Here is an 18,204-nt window from a genome sequence, read left to right on the forward strand (position 1 = left end):
TGTTCACTACTGATTAAAGGTCCTATACTTGAAGCTACATGTTAAACTGTAGATTTATGTCCGGAGGGATGCAAGTCCCTACTTGCTTTTCAGTGGAATGGATAACGCCAAAGGTTGTATGTAGTTTACTACCCTGTAAAACAGCCAGTTTGTATCTAACTTTATGGGTTTTTTTTTTAAGTTTTGTTTTTGTTTGTTTTGGTTTTTTTCAGAGAACACAAGCGGGGGAGGGCCAGAGAGAGAGGGAGACACAGAATCAAAAGCAGGCTCCAGGCTCTGAGCTGTCAGCACAGCCCAATGTGGGGCTCGAACCCACAAACTGTGAGATCATGACCTGAGCTGAAGTTGGACATTTAATCCACTGAGCCACCCAGGTGCCCCTCTACTAACATTCCATTATTGTTGCCTCTAAGTATCCATTATGCAAATGCACTGTGATACACGTTTAACAACTTACTGGGTTCCTTCATTAACGGAGTTTGAATAAAATAGTTGTCACACGCTCCTTTTATATTTGCATGGGATTCTTGATTTCACCTTTTTGAAATTTCACCTATAACAAAGCTTTTGATTACTGTCAAAGGGAGACAGAACAAAATCTTTTAAAAGTTTACTTGCAGGGCACCTGGGTGGCTCTGTCTGTTAAGCGTCCAGCCTCAGCTCAGGTCATGATCTCATGGTTAGTGAGTTCAAGCCTGGCACTGGGGCTTTGAGGTGACAGTGCAGAGCCTACTTGGAATTCTCTGTCTCTGCCCCCTTCCTTGTTCTCAAAATGAACTTAAAAAAAAAAAAAAAAAGTTTACTTGAATGGAAAAGTTCAGGCTTTAGCATGGACTCACAAAATAAAAATCATAGTATTTAATAGAAATAAAAATAAAACAAAATGCAGATTACCAGGTCCATTACATTAATTCAAGCAAGTTTACTGCCTGTCTACTGTGCCAGTCTGTTTTTGTTTTTGTTTTTTGGTGCCAGTCTCTGCTAGAAATGAAGTGGACGAAAAGATACTGCCTCTGTGAAGCTTAAACCCTAGCAAAGAATTTTTCTCAACCTCAGAGAAAACTATTGACATTTTGGGCCGAAGCGTTCTTTTTTTGGTGGGGGGAGGGGCTGTCCTCTGCATTGTAGGATATTTAGTAGCATCCCTGGCCTCTACGCACTAGATACTAGTAATATTTCCCCGGTTGTGACAACCAAAAAAGACATTCTCGAATGTATCGGAGGGAAGAAGTAAGCAAAATGCCCACAATCCCCCTCCCAAGAATGTTGTAGTAGGAAAAGACTAATATATGGCAGGTGGTAATAATTACCAAGAAGAAAAACAGGGTAAGAGGGTGGAGAGAAATAGGGCGATGAGGTTGGTAAAATGGTTTTTTGATATGTAAACTTGGCTAGCCTACACTCCCAGTGATTCAAACACTAAGTGTTGCTATGTAAAGTATTTTGCATAGTAATTTAATCAGTTTTGAGTAAGGGAGATTATCTGGGATAATCTGGGTGGGCCTAATTGAATCAGGGGGAAGGTCTTAACGCAGGGCTGAGATTTACTTGAGAGAAGAATGGAGTTCTTCCCGCCCCGATTTGTGTGGATGAAAGTTTCAACCCGTTTTCATGGGGCCTAGACTGCCCACAATCCCTTCCTGCTTGTCCAGCCTACAGACTTGGGACTTGCTTAGCCAGTTCCCACAATGCAGAAGTTAATTCCTTGTAATAAGTATCTGTCTCCTACTGATTCTGCTTCTCTGAAATCTAGTATCATCAAGAAGAGGATCCCTGAGGTTACTTTTGAGAGACCTGAGTAAATGAAGAAATGATCTATGTGATGGTCTGGAGGAAAAGCATTCCAGAGAGCAAAGCACAAGAATACAGACTTTGAGGTGAGAGCAAACTCTGTGGATTTAAAATATCTTTAATGTTTATTTTTGAGAGAGAGAGTGTGAGCAGGGGAGGAGCAGAGAGAAAGAGGGAGACGCAGCAAACTCTGGATTTAAACCAGGGAGATCGGGGAGCGGTGAAGAGAAGAGTTCTGGAAGATAAGACATGATATGCTACTTAGGTGAGATAAGATCATGCAGCACACGCTAGGTCATGGCAAAGAGTTTGCATTTATTCTCAGCCTAACAGCAAGCTATTGGAGGCTGTTAAGCAAAGGAATATAATAACATGAAAACATTACTCTGGCTGCTGTGGAAAACTACAAAGGCACAGTGAGGAGAGAAAACAGTTACGATGCTAAAACTCCGGATAAAGTAACTACGGCCTGGTCTTCAGTGGTAGCAGTGGAGATTGTCGGCAGTGTTTTGATTATCAACACACTTTGTAGGTAGGGCCAGTAAGTCTTGCTACAGCACAGAGGGTAGGACTTGAGGTTGAAGACTCGAGTAGAAATGCCACGGCCGGAGCAATGAAGAGTCTGAGGTGAGCATTCGCAGAGCTGGAGAATAACTGGAGACACTGAGGGGGTGTGAGGAGGCCCCGGAGGCTTTTGTGTTTTTTGAAGAGTTGAATTTGATGTACTTCTCAGACATCTAAGCACAAGCAGAGTCCAGAGGAGAGGTGTTGCGGATTTGGGAGTCAGGGGATAATAGATGGCATCGAAAATCTTGTAACTTTAGGATATCTGGGGGTGGGGAGAGTTGCCCTAGGTGCATCAAGCAAACTGGGAAATCACTGCATTAGGCCAAGCTTTCATGGAGGGCAATGGGCTATTTGTTCCTAATTTAAGTATACATAATTCCAGGCTTTGGGCCGGACACTTTTTTAAGAAAACAGGAATTAACATACAATAAAACGCACAGATCTTTAGAGTTTATTCTATCAATTTTGACAATTGTGTGTATCAGCATAACATTTCATGTTTTCGGGAAAATTCCCTCCTGGGCCTACTTATAAATGTAACTCTCAGCTAAGTATAACACACACAAGAAAACTACACTTAAGTTTACAGCTCCATGAAATTTCCACAAAGTGAACACACCTCTGACCAACATCCAAATCAAGAAACCGAACTGTAACTGAAACTAAAAGCCTCCTAATGGCCGTTTTCGGTCATTGTCCCCCATCCAAATAAAGACTGTCCTGATTTTTAACACCACAGCCGATTAGTTTTACTGGTTTTAGACCTCATTTAAATAAAACCAAACGACATGAACTCTTGTATGTCTGGCTTCTTTCCCTTAACGTCAGGTTTGTGAGATTCACGCGTGTTGTGAGTAGCTGCAGTTCGTGTATTTTTGCGCTGTACTCCCGAATCTTCTCTACGACAATGATCAGCCTGCACTTTTCTAGTAGCTTTTTGGCTTCTCAGACTTGCTGATTCTAATGGCTACCTTGGGCGATATATAAAGCTGTGAGGATTATCTGACTTCCCAGAGGTTACTGTTTGTTCCCAACCGTGTTGCAACGATTTAAGGCTGCCAAAGGCTAAAATAATCTTAAAAGAGGAACATGATGTAATCCCAGGAAATCCCAGCCTACATTTTCTCTGGTCCACAGGCTCAGTTAAATCGAATCCCAACCCTGAGGTAGAACTAGAGGGTTGCAGAATGGTCGGTGAAGGTGGCGAAAGTACCAGAAAAGTGCTTCGTCAACGTAAAAAAGCGGAGCCACAATTGTCGCATCAGCCGCTTTAACTCTCGGGCCGCTCGAGTGGGCCCCGTCACGTGGCCAGCGCGACCCCACCTCCCAAGGCGCTCGGTGATGACGCCACCATATCGTAGATGCTAAATCGTGGTGACGTATTCAGAACGCCAGAACCCACTGAAAACCGAACTATTCCTTCAGGATCCTCTACGTTAACCGTCTTCATCCTTCCCCTTTTTAACATAAAAAACCTGCCCCTTCTCCCCCTGTTTTTGTCCTTTTTTCGAAGAGGCTCACAAATTAGCTTTAGATAAGATGGCTGCCTACCGAACGCAGTGTCCTAGAGGTGACGGAGTCAGCCGACTCTCTAATCAACTTCCGACTTGGAGCCGGAAAACCCATACGTTATTTCCGGGGTTGAGTGAAGGTAGGCCGAGACAGCGGTTCTGAACTGCGACTGCGCAGCCGGGACTCGCGACGTCAAAGTATAATACGTACAGTTTCCCGGGCTGGGAGGAAGAGGCGTTACTTTTCGCGAGCTCTTGGTGGATTCGCGAGAGTTGAGCGTTACTAGGAGGCTCGGGGGGCGGGGCGGGGCTAGGCTGGGCGGGGCGGGGCTGAGCGAGGTGAGCGGCGCGCGCGCGCGGGGGGGGCGAGGGGGTGCGGCGACGGCGGGCTCGCGAAGGTTCCAGAGGCGCCGCGTGCGGGAGGCGGGCTGGGTGTCGCGCTGGGTCGAGTGTGCGCACGGGCTGCGAGCGCTGCTCCTCGTGCGGGTGGGGCCTGCGTCCGGGTGAGCGGGTTCGGTGGTGTTTCCTGTTCTCTGCTCTGCGCGGCTGCAGCTCGGGCCTTGCCTGACCCAGCCTGACCATGGCTTCAGCTTTGGAAGAGGTAAGGGTCTGGCCTCATCGTCCTCACTCGGTCGTGCGGGGCTTTCACCGCTGTCTCCCGGCACTCGCCCCCCACCCCCTTCACGCCCTGTTTCCCGTGATAAGGTGCTCGGTGGTCGCCTCTCCGGTCCCCGAGCTTCGCCTCGGCCGCCCACCCGCCCACCTGCAGCGGCCCCTGCCGGCTTCCGGCCTCCGCTGCCCGGGGAAAGTTGCCGATCGACGCCCGCCGCTCAGCCCCGGCCCGAGCCGGTGGCTGGGGGCGCGGGGCTGTGTCGCGGTCCCCGGCTGCAGGTAGTGCCCGCGGTGGACCTGGGTGAGCTGGTCACCTTCACGTTTTCCTCCGGCTCCGTCTGCCCCTTCTATACTAGCCCGAGGACGTGAAGCTTCCTTAAATTAGTGCTGATTGCAGAAACCGAGGGTCATTTCACCGTAGAAGTGGTTGGAAGGTGAGAAGCCTTTGCTCCCGGCACTTGGATTCTCGTCCTGTTTTCTCTCCGCATATGAGTAGCTGTGTTACTTTGGGCAAATAACTGTGCTGTTCGGTGCCACATTTTAGTATCCAAAATGTTTCAGACCGTGCTTGGCAAAATTTAGTTGTGACTGGCGGGGGTTGGGGGGCGGATAGCCTTTTTCTCTCGAAAGCTCTATAAACTCTGAACGGGGGCGGGTTAACTTTTTTGAAGACTTAGTTTGCACAGTTGCAAAATGGGAATCATAATACTTACATTGCGCTTTTCTTGGCCTAAGTAGGATGTCACTGCATGTTACTGTTATTTACAGAAAACTATTGTTAAATAGTGTTGACTATTAACGAGATTTGTTTTCTGGAAATCTTTTCCTCAATACGAACAAGTCTGAAAAATCCCAGACTTGACTTGGAAGTCTAAGAATCTGCTTTAAATGAAGAAAAAGAGTGTGTGTGTGTGGGGGGGGGGGGGGGTGGGGTCTGAATACCTTGCCCCAGGTTTATGGTATGTGTTAGGCCTTGGGTTTCCTTCCATGTGTCCTGAGGAAACCATCTCTACGGTGACTTTACAGTCACACACATGGATAACTCAGTATTAATCCTTTTCAAAATAAGGAATTTTTCTCAGTTGAGGTACTTAAAAATACACACTTAGGGGCACTTCTGGGATAGTTTTTGTTTGATATAAAATTCACTGTTTTAACTATTTTAAAGTATTGGCTATTTAAAAAAAAATTTTTTTTTAATGTTTATTTATCTTAAGGCAAGCAGAGGAGGGGCAGAGAGAGGAGGGACAGAGGACCGGAAGTGGGCTCTGCTTAGAGCAGAGAGCCTGATGCTGAGCATAAACTTAGGAACTGGGAGATCACATCCTGAGCATCCCAAAGTGGGATGCTTAACTGACTGAGACACCCACCGCTGGTCTAATGGTTTTTAGGATAAATATTCAGTGTCACACAACTGTCACTGCTCTATAATTCCACATTTTCATCACTCCCCCCAAAAACCTATTAAGTGTCTGTTAAGCAGTCACTTCCTACTTCCCCTCCCTCCAGCAGCCACTAATTACACTGTCACTATGGATTTGCCCACTCCGGACATTTCTTATGAGTCTTACAGTATGTGGCCTTTTACTTTTGGCTTTTTTCACTGATCATAATCTCTAGTTCATCCGAAGTGTGGCATGTGCTCCTTTTGATGGCCAAATAATATTCCATTATGTGGATATACCACATTTGTTTCTCTGTTTAGCAGTTGACAGACATTTGGATGATTTTCGGCTATTCTGAACTGTGCCGCAGTGAATACTGTGTACGACTTTTTATGAGGACGTGTATTTTCCATTCTGTGAGGTATACACCTAAAAGTGGAATTGTAGGAGCACGTGAACTCTTTTCAAAGTGGCTGCACCGCTTGACCTTCACACAAGCGGTGTATGAAGGTTCCAATTTCTGTCCACCCTTTTAAGGCTTGTTGTTTTCAGGGGTTTTTTGTTGTTGACGTTAGCCTTCCTAGTGGGTGTGAAATGGCATCCTATTGTGATTTTGATGTGCATTTTCTTAATGACTAAGGATGTTGAACATCTTTTATCATGTGGTTGGTGGCTGTGTTCAAGTCCTTTTGTTTTGAGGCACTTTGGTTTTAATGCTCCCTGGTGAAGAATTTGGAAATACTTAAAGCTTGAATGTGTTTAAGGGTGGGGATAAAAGGGGTATGGGATTTTGCATAAAGAAAACAAATGAATGCCTCCTAAATTACTTCTTAAACCTCGTGGGTAGGAAAAGTACCAAAGGGATCAACTTTACTGGTTTCAGGTTTGCAAGTAGAAGAACTGAGGAATTACCTAAAACAGGCCTTCTGTGAGTTGCTTCAGACTTACAGTGGATACCTTCCTTTTGTAGTAGGTGAGCGCCAAAATTGGCTGTAATGAGGCCTGAGAATTCCTTGCTTAATTCTCAGAGTTCTTTCCTAAGTGTTCTAGAAACAATTCCTGTACAGTCAAGAAATAAAACATTTTGTTTAGACTTGATATATTTTCTGTTTGTTTTTGTTAACTGAATCCTTACTTGGGAACAAATATACTAATTTTACATTTCAAAAATTTTGTCATATTGGTATTAGAATCAATGTGAATTTTTTAGACCACCATGATAAATTATTGCTTTGAATTAAAGCATCTTGCTTCTGTGCTCAATAGATGAAATTGCAGGGTTTGTTGTCTTAGTAATAGGACTTTTGGGGGTGGGAAGAGTAGATAAGGACAGGAGACTGGCCACAGTTGGACTTTTTGTATACCATCTTAGTAGTTACAGAGAAGTAAAAGGAGGGGCATCTGAGTTAAATGAGATAATGTAAGACCGGGAAAGCATTTGAATTTGTTACTACATTTTGTAAGACTTAAGAAACAAGACTTTAAATATGACATTTATAGATATATAGATATATGATATCTATATATATATATGATATCTATCTATATATATAGATATATATAGATATATATAGATACACACACCCCCACACACAATGGAGTATTACTTGGCAATCAAAAAGAATGAAATCTTGCCATTTGCAACTATGTGGATGGAATTGGAGGGTAGTATAGTAAGTGAAATTAAAGACCAATATCATGACTTCACTCATATGAATGAGGACTTTAAGATACAAAACAGGTGAACATAAGGGACAAAACATAAGAGACTCTTAAATACAGAGAAACAGAGGGTTGCTGGAGGGGTTGTGAGAGGGGGGATAGGCTAAAATGGTAAGGGGCATTAAGGAATCTACTCCTGAAATCATTGTTGTACCATATGCTAACTAACTTGGATGTAATTAAAAATAAATAATAATACAAATAAACAAGACCATAACACTCTACTTTGGACATTATACTAAGTTATAAAGCATTTGAAGATTTTTATATTGAGGGTTTTTTTTTAATGTTTATTTTTGAGAGAGACCTTGCATGCCCCTGTGCTTGGGGAAGGGGCAGAGAGAGAGGGAGACAGAATACCAACCAGGCTCAGCGCTAACAGTTCGATGCAGGGGCTTGAACTCATGAACCTCAAGATCATGAGCTAACTGGAAATCAAGAGTCAGACACTCAACCCACTGATCCACCCAGGCGCTCCTATACTAAGGTGGTTTTTTTTGTTTTTTTTTAATAAGAACTCAGCTAGAGTCAAGTTGTTATTAATCAAGCCAGAATGTAAAATTATTTTAAGAAAAACCCTTGTTTGTAAGGATATTATGCATTTGCAGTACATCAGAGGATAATTGGGGAAAAGGTTTTAAGCTGATTAATTACCTTTCACTCTTCATAAAATGTTGGCCCATTCTGCAGAAAGTAGAAATAGACACTGGCAGGCAGTGTATTCACATGAGGAGAGAAGAACAAACAGGTGGGTTTTTTAGTGCACCAGGAGTATGTCACACTTTGGATTGTTCACCTAAGTTTGTCTCCTGTGCGGTGCAGCCAAGACCCAGACTTTGGACTGCAGCATTACCCCTGAGATTCAGAATGACACTTTCTCCCCCGCCCCCCCCTTTTTTTTTAATAAATTTTTCTTTAATGTTTACTTTTGAAAGAGAGAGACAGTGTGAGCGTGGGAGGGGCAGAGAGAGAGAGAGGGAGACAATCTGAAGTGGGCTCCAGGCTCTGAGGTATCAGCACAGAGCCCAACGCGGGGCTCGAACTCACAAGCTGAGAGATCATGACCAGATCTGAGTTGGACGCTTAACCGAATGAGCCACCCAGGCGCCCCAAGACCTTTTCTTAAAAGCAAAAATAGGTCTTTATTTTTTTATTTCTTGTCTTAAAAATGCAAACTTATTGATGTGTAACATTTGGGGTAGGAGTCTGAGGAACAATCACAGAAAGTAGACTACTTCAGTAAAGTTACCATAGCATTTTACCCTGTTCATCATGTATTTGCTCATCTTTTGAAAGATTTTTAAAATTCCTAATATCTGATGACTAGGAAGAGATGTTAAAAGGAAATCCATGAATTAGCTTCTTTTTTTTAAAGATTTATTCATCCAGCTTTATGAATCACAGAAATATCTTGTAAGTAAAATGTTCTAAAACAAAGGCAGATAACATCTACCAGAGTGAAAAATTTAGGCTTAATTAACTCTTGCTACATTAATATTAAATTTTCCTTAAAAAAAACCAGGAAGCTTTAGTTATTTACAGTTCTATAGGCTGGAGAAAAGAATCCCAGGTTGTAACCAACCCTAGAAAATTCAAATGAGCCTCTTAATACTTAGCTCTTCAGTAAATTGAAATGACCAGTGGGCATAATATCCAGCTATTACCTTTTCTATCATAGCTAACTTACCTTCTGTTTTAACACAGCTACAGAAAGATCTAGAAGAGGTGAAGGTGCTCCTGGAAAAGGCCACTAGAAAAAGAGTACGTGATGCCCTTACGACTGAAAAATCCAAGATCGAGACTGAAATCAAGAACAAGGTGCAGCAGAAATCACAGAGAAAAGCAGAACTTGTTGACAGTGAAAAGCCAGCTGCTGTGGTTGCTCCCATTACAACGGGATACACCGTGAAAATCAGTAATTACGGTATGACTCACTACCCTACATCCAGCTCTTTCTGCCTTCCAGTAACTTATTCCTGAGTAGTGACCCACTAACAAACTCAATTTTTAAAACAATCTCAGTGTTTGCTTTTGGTGGTTTGAAAGAGAAGACCCATCGATGAAGAAAGGAAAGAATACATTCTAGAAGCTTCTAACAAGAGAGCAAAATGATTTAGTACAATGAGTAGCAACAAAAATGAACCTATTCTGAAATATGTTCAGCATATGAGGAACACAGATTGTTTTGCTTTAATCATGTTTTGCATTATATTTTGCCAAACAACCACCAGTATTATCTGAGGAAGGGAATCTAGTTATATTCGAGAAACATCTTTGAGCGCCTAATATGTGCCACTATTGTGCTTGGGCTCGTGGCAACAACAGTGACCAAGACCCGATCCTCGCTCATGGTGTGGTTAGAACACAGACCTACAACTAACACTGGGTCGTGTACTAATGCTGTTTTCCCTCAGTAGGTTGTTTGGAACAATGCAATTTCGGTGTGAGGAGCTTTCATGAGGGGAGGGATGGTCATTTTTCTTTGTGCTCACAACATCTAGCATGTAGCAGTCACTTCCCGTTTGCTTAAATGAATAGAGATTTGGGAAGTTCTGTGGGAGTACAGCTGATGTAATCTGAAGGAGGTAAGGAATGGAGAATTACAAGAGATACTTGAGTTTGGAGGGCAAGTTTGGCAAGTGTGAGGAAAGGAAGGGGATCGCATGAGCAGAGGACACGCCTGGGGAGGTGAAAGGCAGTGTTTTCTGTATTGTCCTAATGAAAAGCAGTGTGTCCTGCTTCAGAGACGAACTGTGGTACAATAAGGAGATAATGCTGTGTACTTACTCGACCATAGGAAACTGGTCTGAGGTTGTAGGATTATGGCATGCACCCAGGAACCTAGATTTGCGTTCAGGGATGGACTGAATGCATGGGAAGAAACTGGACGAGGTTCTGCAGAACTCTCTCTAGGACATCTTTTTTGATGACCGGTACATTTCTGTTGTATAGGACTAAGCAAGGGACAGTCTGGGATATATGTATTTAATCTATATATACGATAAATACATATATGTTTTTAGAATATACTTTCTACGTGAAGTTAATATGTATTTTGTGTTGGCCATTCATCTAGGTTAGAGAATAATATGAATAGTTTGATAACGTATGCCTCAGTGGCATTTAGTAGATCTTGATTAGTGAAATTGTATTTGGATGAATTGGACTCTGAATTCTACTTTGTCAGGGAAGGGAATTAAGGAAACTATGATTGACTTTTAACTGCTTAGAGAAGTAGAAAGGATTATGAAATTAGATGGTGCTGATGTTTAGCCATCCAGTTTAGTAGAGAATTATTGATATTTAGGTATAGGAGAAAAATTCCACAAAAAGAAAATGAGCTGGGTGTTTTGTTTTGTTGGGGGGGGGGGCTTAATTTTTTGAGTGTAGTTGACCCATAGTGATACATAGCATAGTGATTCAGTATCTCTGTGTTATGCTGTATGTAGCTGCCATCTGGCACCATCTGGCACTATTACAGTATCATCTGCTATATTCCCCCTGCTGTATTTTTTATTCCCCCCGACTTAATTCATTCCATAACTGGAAGCCTCTGTCTCCCACTCCCCTTCACCACTGTACTGTGCCTGTGGTGGTTCCCGGCAGCCATTGGTGTGTTCTCTGTATTTATGGGTCTGTTTCTGCTTTTGTTTGGTGTTTTAGATTCCACATATAAATGAAATCAGAGTATTTGTTTTTCTTTCTCTGACTTCATTTAGCATAATACTCTTCCAGTCCTTCCATATTGTTGCAGATGGCAAGATCTTTCTTATGGCTGAGTAATATTCCACATGTGTATCCTATATACCACATCTTTATCCATTCATCTTTTGATGGACACTTAAGTTGCTTCCCTATCTTGGCTAGTATAAATAATGCTGCAATAAACATAGGGTGCATATTTTTTCAGGTTAGTGTTTTCGTTTTCCACAAGTAAATACCCAGTAGTGGAATTACTGAATCATATGGTATTTCTATTTTTAATTTCCTGAGCAACCTCCATACTGTTTTCCACACTGGCTGTACCAGTTTGCATTCCCACCCAGCAGTGCACAGGGTTTTCTTTTTCTCCGTATCCTCACCCACACTTGTTATTTCTTGTTTTTGTTTTTAATTCTAGCCATTTTGACAGGTGTAAGGTGATAATCTCATTGTAGCTTTGATTTGGTATTTCCCTGATGATTATTGAGCATCTTTTTATGTGTCGGTCATCTGTAGGTCTTTGGGAGAATGTCTATTCAGGTCCTCTGCCCATTTTTTTTTTCATTGGATTGGTGGGGGGGGCAGGGGTTGGTATTGAGTTGTATATAAGTTCTTCCTATATTTTGAATATCTAACCCCTTATTTGCAAGTATTGAATTTGCAAACTCAATAGGTTGCCTTTTCATTTTGTTGATGATCCTTTTACGTGCAGAAGCTTTTTATTTTAATATAGTCTTAATAGTTTATTTTTTTTAATGTTTATTTTTGAAGGAGAGAGATAGAGTGTGAGTAGGGGAGGAGCAGAGAGATAGAGGGAGACACAGAATCTGAGGCAGGCTCCAGGCTCTGAGCCATCAGCACAGAACCTGATGCAGGACTCAAACCCATGAACTGTGAGATCATGACCGGAGCTGAAGTCGGATGCTCAACTGACTGAGCCACCCAGGCGCCCCTAGTCTTAATAGTTTATTTTTGCTTTTGTTTCCCTTGCCGCAGGAGCCACATCTAGAAAAACGCTGCTATGGCCAGTATCAGAGACGTTATTGCCTATGTTCTCTTCTAGGAGTTCATGGTTTCATGTCTCACATTTTGGCCTTTGATCCATTTTGAGTTTATTTGTGTGTGTGTGTGTGGTGTTAGAAAAATGAGCGACTCTTAAAAGAATGTATTTCATGCTCATATTCCTTATTCTAAGGTATATTAAAAAAAAAAAAAACAACACATGGGCTTTGTGTTCAGTAAACCTGGATTTGAATCTCAGTTCTACCACTAGCTTTGCCTAACTTTGGGTAGATTGCTTAACTGTTATGAAGTTCAATTTCTCCATCTAGAAAATTCTTCTATTTAAATTTTTCCCCCCATGTTTCTATTACTAGAATTTAGTTTTCCCCAGTTAAAGGAGCCATTTGCATTTGCTGTTCTAGAGATACTGAGACTTTACTCATGTCCCTTTTTTTTGTTACTAGGATGGGATCAGTCAGATAAGTTTGTGAAAATCTACATTACCTTAACTGGAGTTCATCAAATCCCCACTGAGAATGTGCAGGTGCATTTCACAGAGAGGTGAGTTTTCACAATGGGGAAGGTAGTGATCATTAAGTCCGAGATTGCCTTATTACCAGTTCTTTTCTCTTGCAGTTTCTAAAACTGCTTAAATTTAGAATTGTCCTTTATACGTGTTTCGAAGAGGTTACTCTCACCAGGGGTGGCCAAATGCACATCCTGAAATAAAACTCATGTCTTTTTTCCACAAGAGCTGTAGAGCACAAAGCTTTATGTATTCACTGTTGTGTTGTAGGTCATTTGATCTCTTGGTAAAGAATCTAAATGGAAAGAGTTACTCCATGATTGTGAATAATCTCTTGAAACCCATCTCTGTGGAAGGCAGTTCAAAAAAAGTAAGTTTGCTCTTTTGTCATAATATTGTAAAACCTCATTAAATTGAACCTGGTTGATTTAGAATTGAGATGAGCTAGAATTAATTTATCCTCCATAACAGGGGTCAGCAAACTACAGCCTGATCCCTTTATCAGAACATGCCTGTGCTCACTTAGGTGTTGTCTGGGGCTGCATTTGTGCTATAACGAAACAAGGAGCTGCACCAGACCCTGAAATACTAACTGGCCATTTGTCAACTCCTGTTCTGTGGGAATAGATTCTTGGGTGCCTGGGCGGCTCAGTTAAGCATCTGACTTCGGCTCATGATCTTTGTTCTTGAGCTCGAACCCCACTTCAGGTGAGCCCTGTTTCTCTGCCCCCTCACTCATTTGCGCCCTCTCAAAAAAAAAAATTAAAGGGAATAATGCCATTAAAATCGGGAGAGGGAATAAACTATTAAAATTGGTTTAGAGTGAGAACTGACTTTTAATGCCAGTTTGTGACTTTTTGGCAGCTCACTTTATCCTTCTGTGCCTCAGTTTCCTCATTTGTATGATGGCAGTGATTTGTTTTACACAGTTGAAATTATATACTAAAGTGAAATTATATAAAGTGCTTAAATAATGGTAGTTATTATTAGCATGATATGTAAAATTTCGAAACATAAAAGGACTTCAGCACTCAGCCTAACTGTAGTTAGTAAAAGCTGTAAAACAGTCTTTTAAACTATTATGCATACTTCTCACTAATTCAGATAATCTCTTTCCTACTTAATTTAAATAGGGTTTAATGCATCTGGTACATAGATGTGCCATTCTGCCATCTGTGTTTGCACAGTTATGTAGCAGGTTAAAGGTACTATTAGAATGTAATTTATGAATTATCTTGTGTCTCACTGCTTCCTTCTTCATCCATTAATCCCATAATTGAATGCTCAAATAATCCTAGGAATTATATGGATCATTGTTGAAAGAGTATATTCTCTTGCTTTCTGCCTATCTCTGACCCCTCTAAGATAACTCTTTCAATCACCAAAATCTCAACCACTCTTTTTATCAGACACACTAAAATCATCCCATTTTACAGCCTTTCTCCTTGCGGTGCCCTTTCTTCCAGATCTTGGGCCACTGCTCAGATTTCAGCTCACAGAGGCCTTTCTTAATGAAGTTCCCCCTTGAAGCCCACTGACACCTTAGCTTGGTTTTTGTCTTTATATTTGAAGGTATTCCAATTTTACTCGTCTATGGTCTTTCTCTTCCATGAGTGTTTGGACTCTGGCCTATTTGTAAAAGTATTACACGTAAAACAGGTCTTACACGTAATAGTAACTTGATGAGTAAATGTTTTCCAAATATCCATGCTCTCTCCATGTGTTGTAAGTTGTACTTGTTTTCCTGCTTTTCTTCCAGGTTAAGACAGATACAGTTCTTATCTTATGTAGAAAGAAAGCAGAAAACACGAGGTGGGACTACCTGACTCAGGTTGAAAAAGAATGCAAAGAAAAAGAGTGAGTTTACTTTCATTTCTTTAAGAATTCTAATGTATTCTTTGCTGGGATTGTAGATTTTTAACACTTTGCTATGGTGGAGAAGAGCTGTAGTCTGCGATTTGACCATTTACCTCTTAATGTCCACTGAGTAATTATCCTCTATCTTTCAACTGTCAGAACCTACCAAAAGAGGGCACATGTCCAGCAAGCTGCTTTATACCCAGGGCTTTAGTTTTGATTGGCTATTTTGTACTGGTTCTTAACACTAAGCCAGTGGTATTCCTATATGGATACCAGGTCCTTTCTCAGAGATTACTTTTCATTAGTCTAAGAATTCCACAGAAGTTTCTTACACGTAATTTAGTTTCATAGTCACTGGTGTAGAGTGAAAAAGTATTTTTATCCATTAATGACCATTCCAAAAAGTGTTCATTTAAAGATACTTCCATCCTAGGTCAAACTGTTACTCTGCTCTAAATATCCTGCAGTGGCCATGTCCTACACTGAGTTGCTTAGTCTTCCACATTCCTCTCACTCCTTCCCCGGTAGCCTGCGTGCACTTGGTTGGTTAGGGTTAGAAGCTATCTGAATTGATTTTAAATCGAGAACGAATTACCTGAGTACAGGACTATGTCTTTGTCTTACTGTTTCTTCAGAGCCAGTTATGTGATCTGGCACTTAATAAGTGAAGAAGATAATTTGCCCTGCTTGGACATTGGTTGAACTGGAGGCATTCATTATGTTAAGGACATAGCAGTAAATGGGATCATTTATATATATATATTTGTATCTCCATTATTTGTTTTCTTTTTAATAGAAAGCCCTCCTATGACACTGAAACAGATCCTAGTGAGGGACTGATGAATGTTCTAAAGAAAATTTATGAAGATGGAGATGATGATATGAAGCGAACCATTAATAAAGCCTGGGTGGAATCAAGAGAGAAGCAAGCCAAAGGAGACACAGAATTTTGAGACTTGAAAGTCATTTTGGGGACTGTGATGTGGAAATACTGATCTTTCCAATGAGGAAATGTTGGTGAGCTGCACAGATAAATTTGACAGATAACTACTTACATAGCCTTCTTCTAAGTAAAGGCAATGAATTCTCCCATTTCTACTGGAGGATTTATTTAAATATGCTTATTAAACACTTCCTCCAAAGATGGTTTCCTTAGTAATCTGGGCATTTCGTTCAAAAAAGGATAATATTGTATTCTTGTGTGAAATGTAAAAAAGCAAGTCTTGCCTAATGATAATGCCACATCGTGTGTATTTTTGTTCAGCTAAGAGGTAGAAAACAAAAGTTCTCGTTTGCCTATAAGTTTCTGACATCACCTCCCACCAATGTAAGAATAAGTAAAAATAAAACCTGGATTTTTGCATAAAATGCAAATTTGTACCTGTGTACTTCAAGGTTGTAGAATTATTTCTGTGAACAGCTTAATCTATATACACAACACATTACCATGCCCTAATAATCTAATCACAAATGTTTTTCTCTAAATATATTTAAGTTAAAGCTAAACCTAAATGATAAACATCTTTGTATAGTATTAGTGTTGCCATGTTGTAAGATGGCTTACAAAAGCAGTAACTATAAAGCAAAAATAAATGAAAACCCATCAATTGCTATGTTCACTCAAGCTGATTAGGATTTTGTTCAATGGAATAGTTCAATCTATCCAGGAGTGTGTCACAAAAGGCTTCAAAAAGGGAGGATTTGTTTTAGAATTACTCCCCCCTAGAAATAAGGAGTAAGAGCAAGATGCCCGTGACGTGTTTCCCAGTGCAGTTAGAGAAGAGAAAGCATACACATAGAGGAAAAAAATCCAAGAGGATTAACCAAAAGTATGATTAATAATCAGAATCTGGTAAAAGTGGTAGGGTAAATTTGGTAGGGTTTAAAATGTATTTCAGGGAAATGTCATTAAAGGAAAATTCCTTAAAGAAATTTTTGCCAGCTAATAGAGGAAACAATGATGGAATTTAGAAAATCACTATTGTAACATTAATGAAATGCAGACTAGGGTAAAAATCACCAATGAAATGTTAAAATCCTTAGGGGACAATGAATGCAGGGAGCAGGCTGCCCCCACCTGAACCATTGATCCATTAGCACTGAAAGCTGGACAAGATATGTGCCTTCTTTTTTGTTAATAGTGAATTTTTATTTCAGAAATAATACATTGTGGGTTTTTTTATTTTGAGAGAGTGCGTGAGTGGGAAGGGACAGAGAGCGGGAGGGAGGAAGAGAATTCCCAAGCAGGCTCTGTGGGGCTCGATTCCACAAATCGTGAGAGCTGAAACCAAGAGTCACATGCTCAACTGACTGAGCCACGCAGGCACTCCAGATATATGCCTTCTGATGTGACAGGAACTAGAACCCAGCACATTTGTGAAAATTCATCCCTTAAAAACCGAGCCTGAATCTTGCCAAGCCTCTGAATGTAACTGAGTTTTTAGGGACAGAGGACAAATCTAAAGGACACATGAAGCACACAGCCAGATACTGGCCACTGTACAGGACAAATGAGTGACATGAGGAAAACAGGAATGAGAGGCACAGCAACCAAATGAAATCTACAGATCATGCTCAGACCCAGGTTCAAACAAATGAAAAGAGGGTGTCCTATTCATGATCTACCAGAAATCCACAAATTTGATGTCCTAGTTACACTCTGATTAACACCACTTACTGGTTGGAATATTAGCTAGAGCATTCTAGTTGGTAAGTTGTAATAAAAACTTGGCAAATATGAATCCAAGGTTTGTGCTAATTCCCTCTCAAGGCTTCACCTCCACCAAAATTCCAGACTCTGGTATCCAGCTGCACAGCAGACTTCGAAAACACAGGCATCTCAAACAGCACAACTGAAACCTAAACTCACATACCTGGTTTCTTCCAAACCAATTCTTCTCTTCCTCTATTTTCTGTCTTGGTGTTGCCGTCTCCCATCCTTCTAGTCACCCTTACCAGGAACCTAGAGGCCCCTGTATCTAGTAAATATCATCAGTCTCTAAGTCTTGTCCAATTTTCTTTCCTAAATAAGACTTTTAAAACCTGTTCCTCTTGTCTCCTTTGCTAATGCCTGAACTCCCTTTGTCCAGGCCCTGGTTTTCCAGAACAATTACAACATTCTCCTGCCTTGGTTATCTTTTGCACGGAGCCTTTTCTCTCATGGCCTAGATCTACCACACGGTTGTCCCTTATCTGTAGAGCAAACTGATGAAGCCATTCCTCTGCTTAAAACTCCAATAGCCAGTATTTAAGTCTTAACCTTCACATAATGTGACCTGTTCCATGACAGCCTTTGTCCTGGGTTTCTTATTCCTCATACAATGAAGTGGCTGCTTCCACTCTTCCTCTGCAAACATCTTGTGCCTTGCCTCTTAAGTTCAAATATCAGCTCCAGGAACACTCTCCCAATGGTACGCAGGGGCTTCCATACTACACCGTGGACAGTTTTATCACTGGGCTGGTCACTGTTGAGCTACTGAACAAAACAACCTTTTGCTATCTTTACTCATTTCTGTTACAGATAAAC

At 41.1% G+C, this 18,204-nt stretch overlaps 1 protein-coding gene and 1 long non-coding RNA gene across 2 annotated transcripts; one reads left to right on the plus strand and one right to left on the minus strand.

The window, feature by feature from the left end:
• Window positions 1-2,086: 2,086 nt before the first annotated feature.
• On the minus strand, window positions 2,087-3,902 carry LOC122235793. Its single transcript, XR_006213835.1, has 2 exons — window positions 3,478-3,902; window positions 2,087-2,528 (listed from the first exon to the last, which is right to left on the minus strand). It is a non-coding gene; the product is annotated as an uncharacterized LOC122235793 (long non-coding RNA).
• Window positions 3,903-4,235: 333 nt separating this feature from the next.
• LOC102972187 (calcyclin binding protein) lies at window positions 4,236-16,046 on the plus strand. The gene is made up of 6 exons (XM_042976514.1): window positions 4,236-4,470; window positions 9,293-9,512; window positions 12,757-12,853; window positions 13,089-13,188; window positions 14,578-14,675; window positions 15,475-16,046. Exons 1-6 carry the CDS (start codon window positions 4,450-4,452, stop codon window positions 15,629-15,631), a joined length of 693 nt encoding a protein of 230 aa, XP_042832448.1. The 5' UTR covers window positions 4,236-4,449; the 3' UTR covers window positions 15,632-16,046.
• The last annotated feature ends 2,158 nt before the right edge of the window (window positions 16,047-18,204 follow it).

Source organism: Panthera tigris, chromosome F3, assembly GCF_018350195.1.
Source record: "Panthera tigris isolate Pti1 chromosome F3, P.tigris_Pti1_mat1.1, whole genome shotgun sequence".
Lineage (NCBI taxonomy): Eukaryota > Metazoa > Chordata > Mammalia > Carnivora > Felidae > Panthera > Panthera tigris.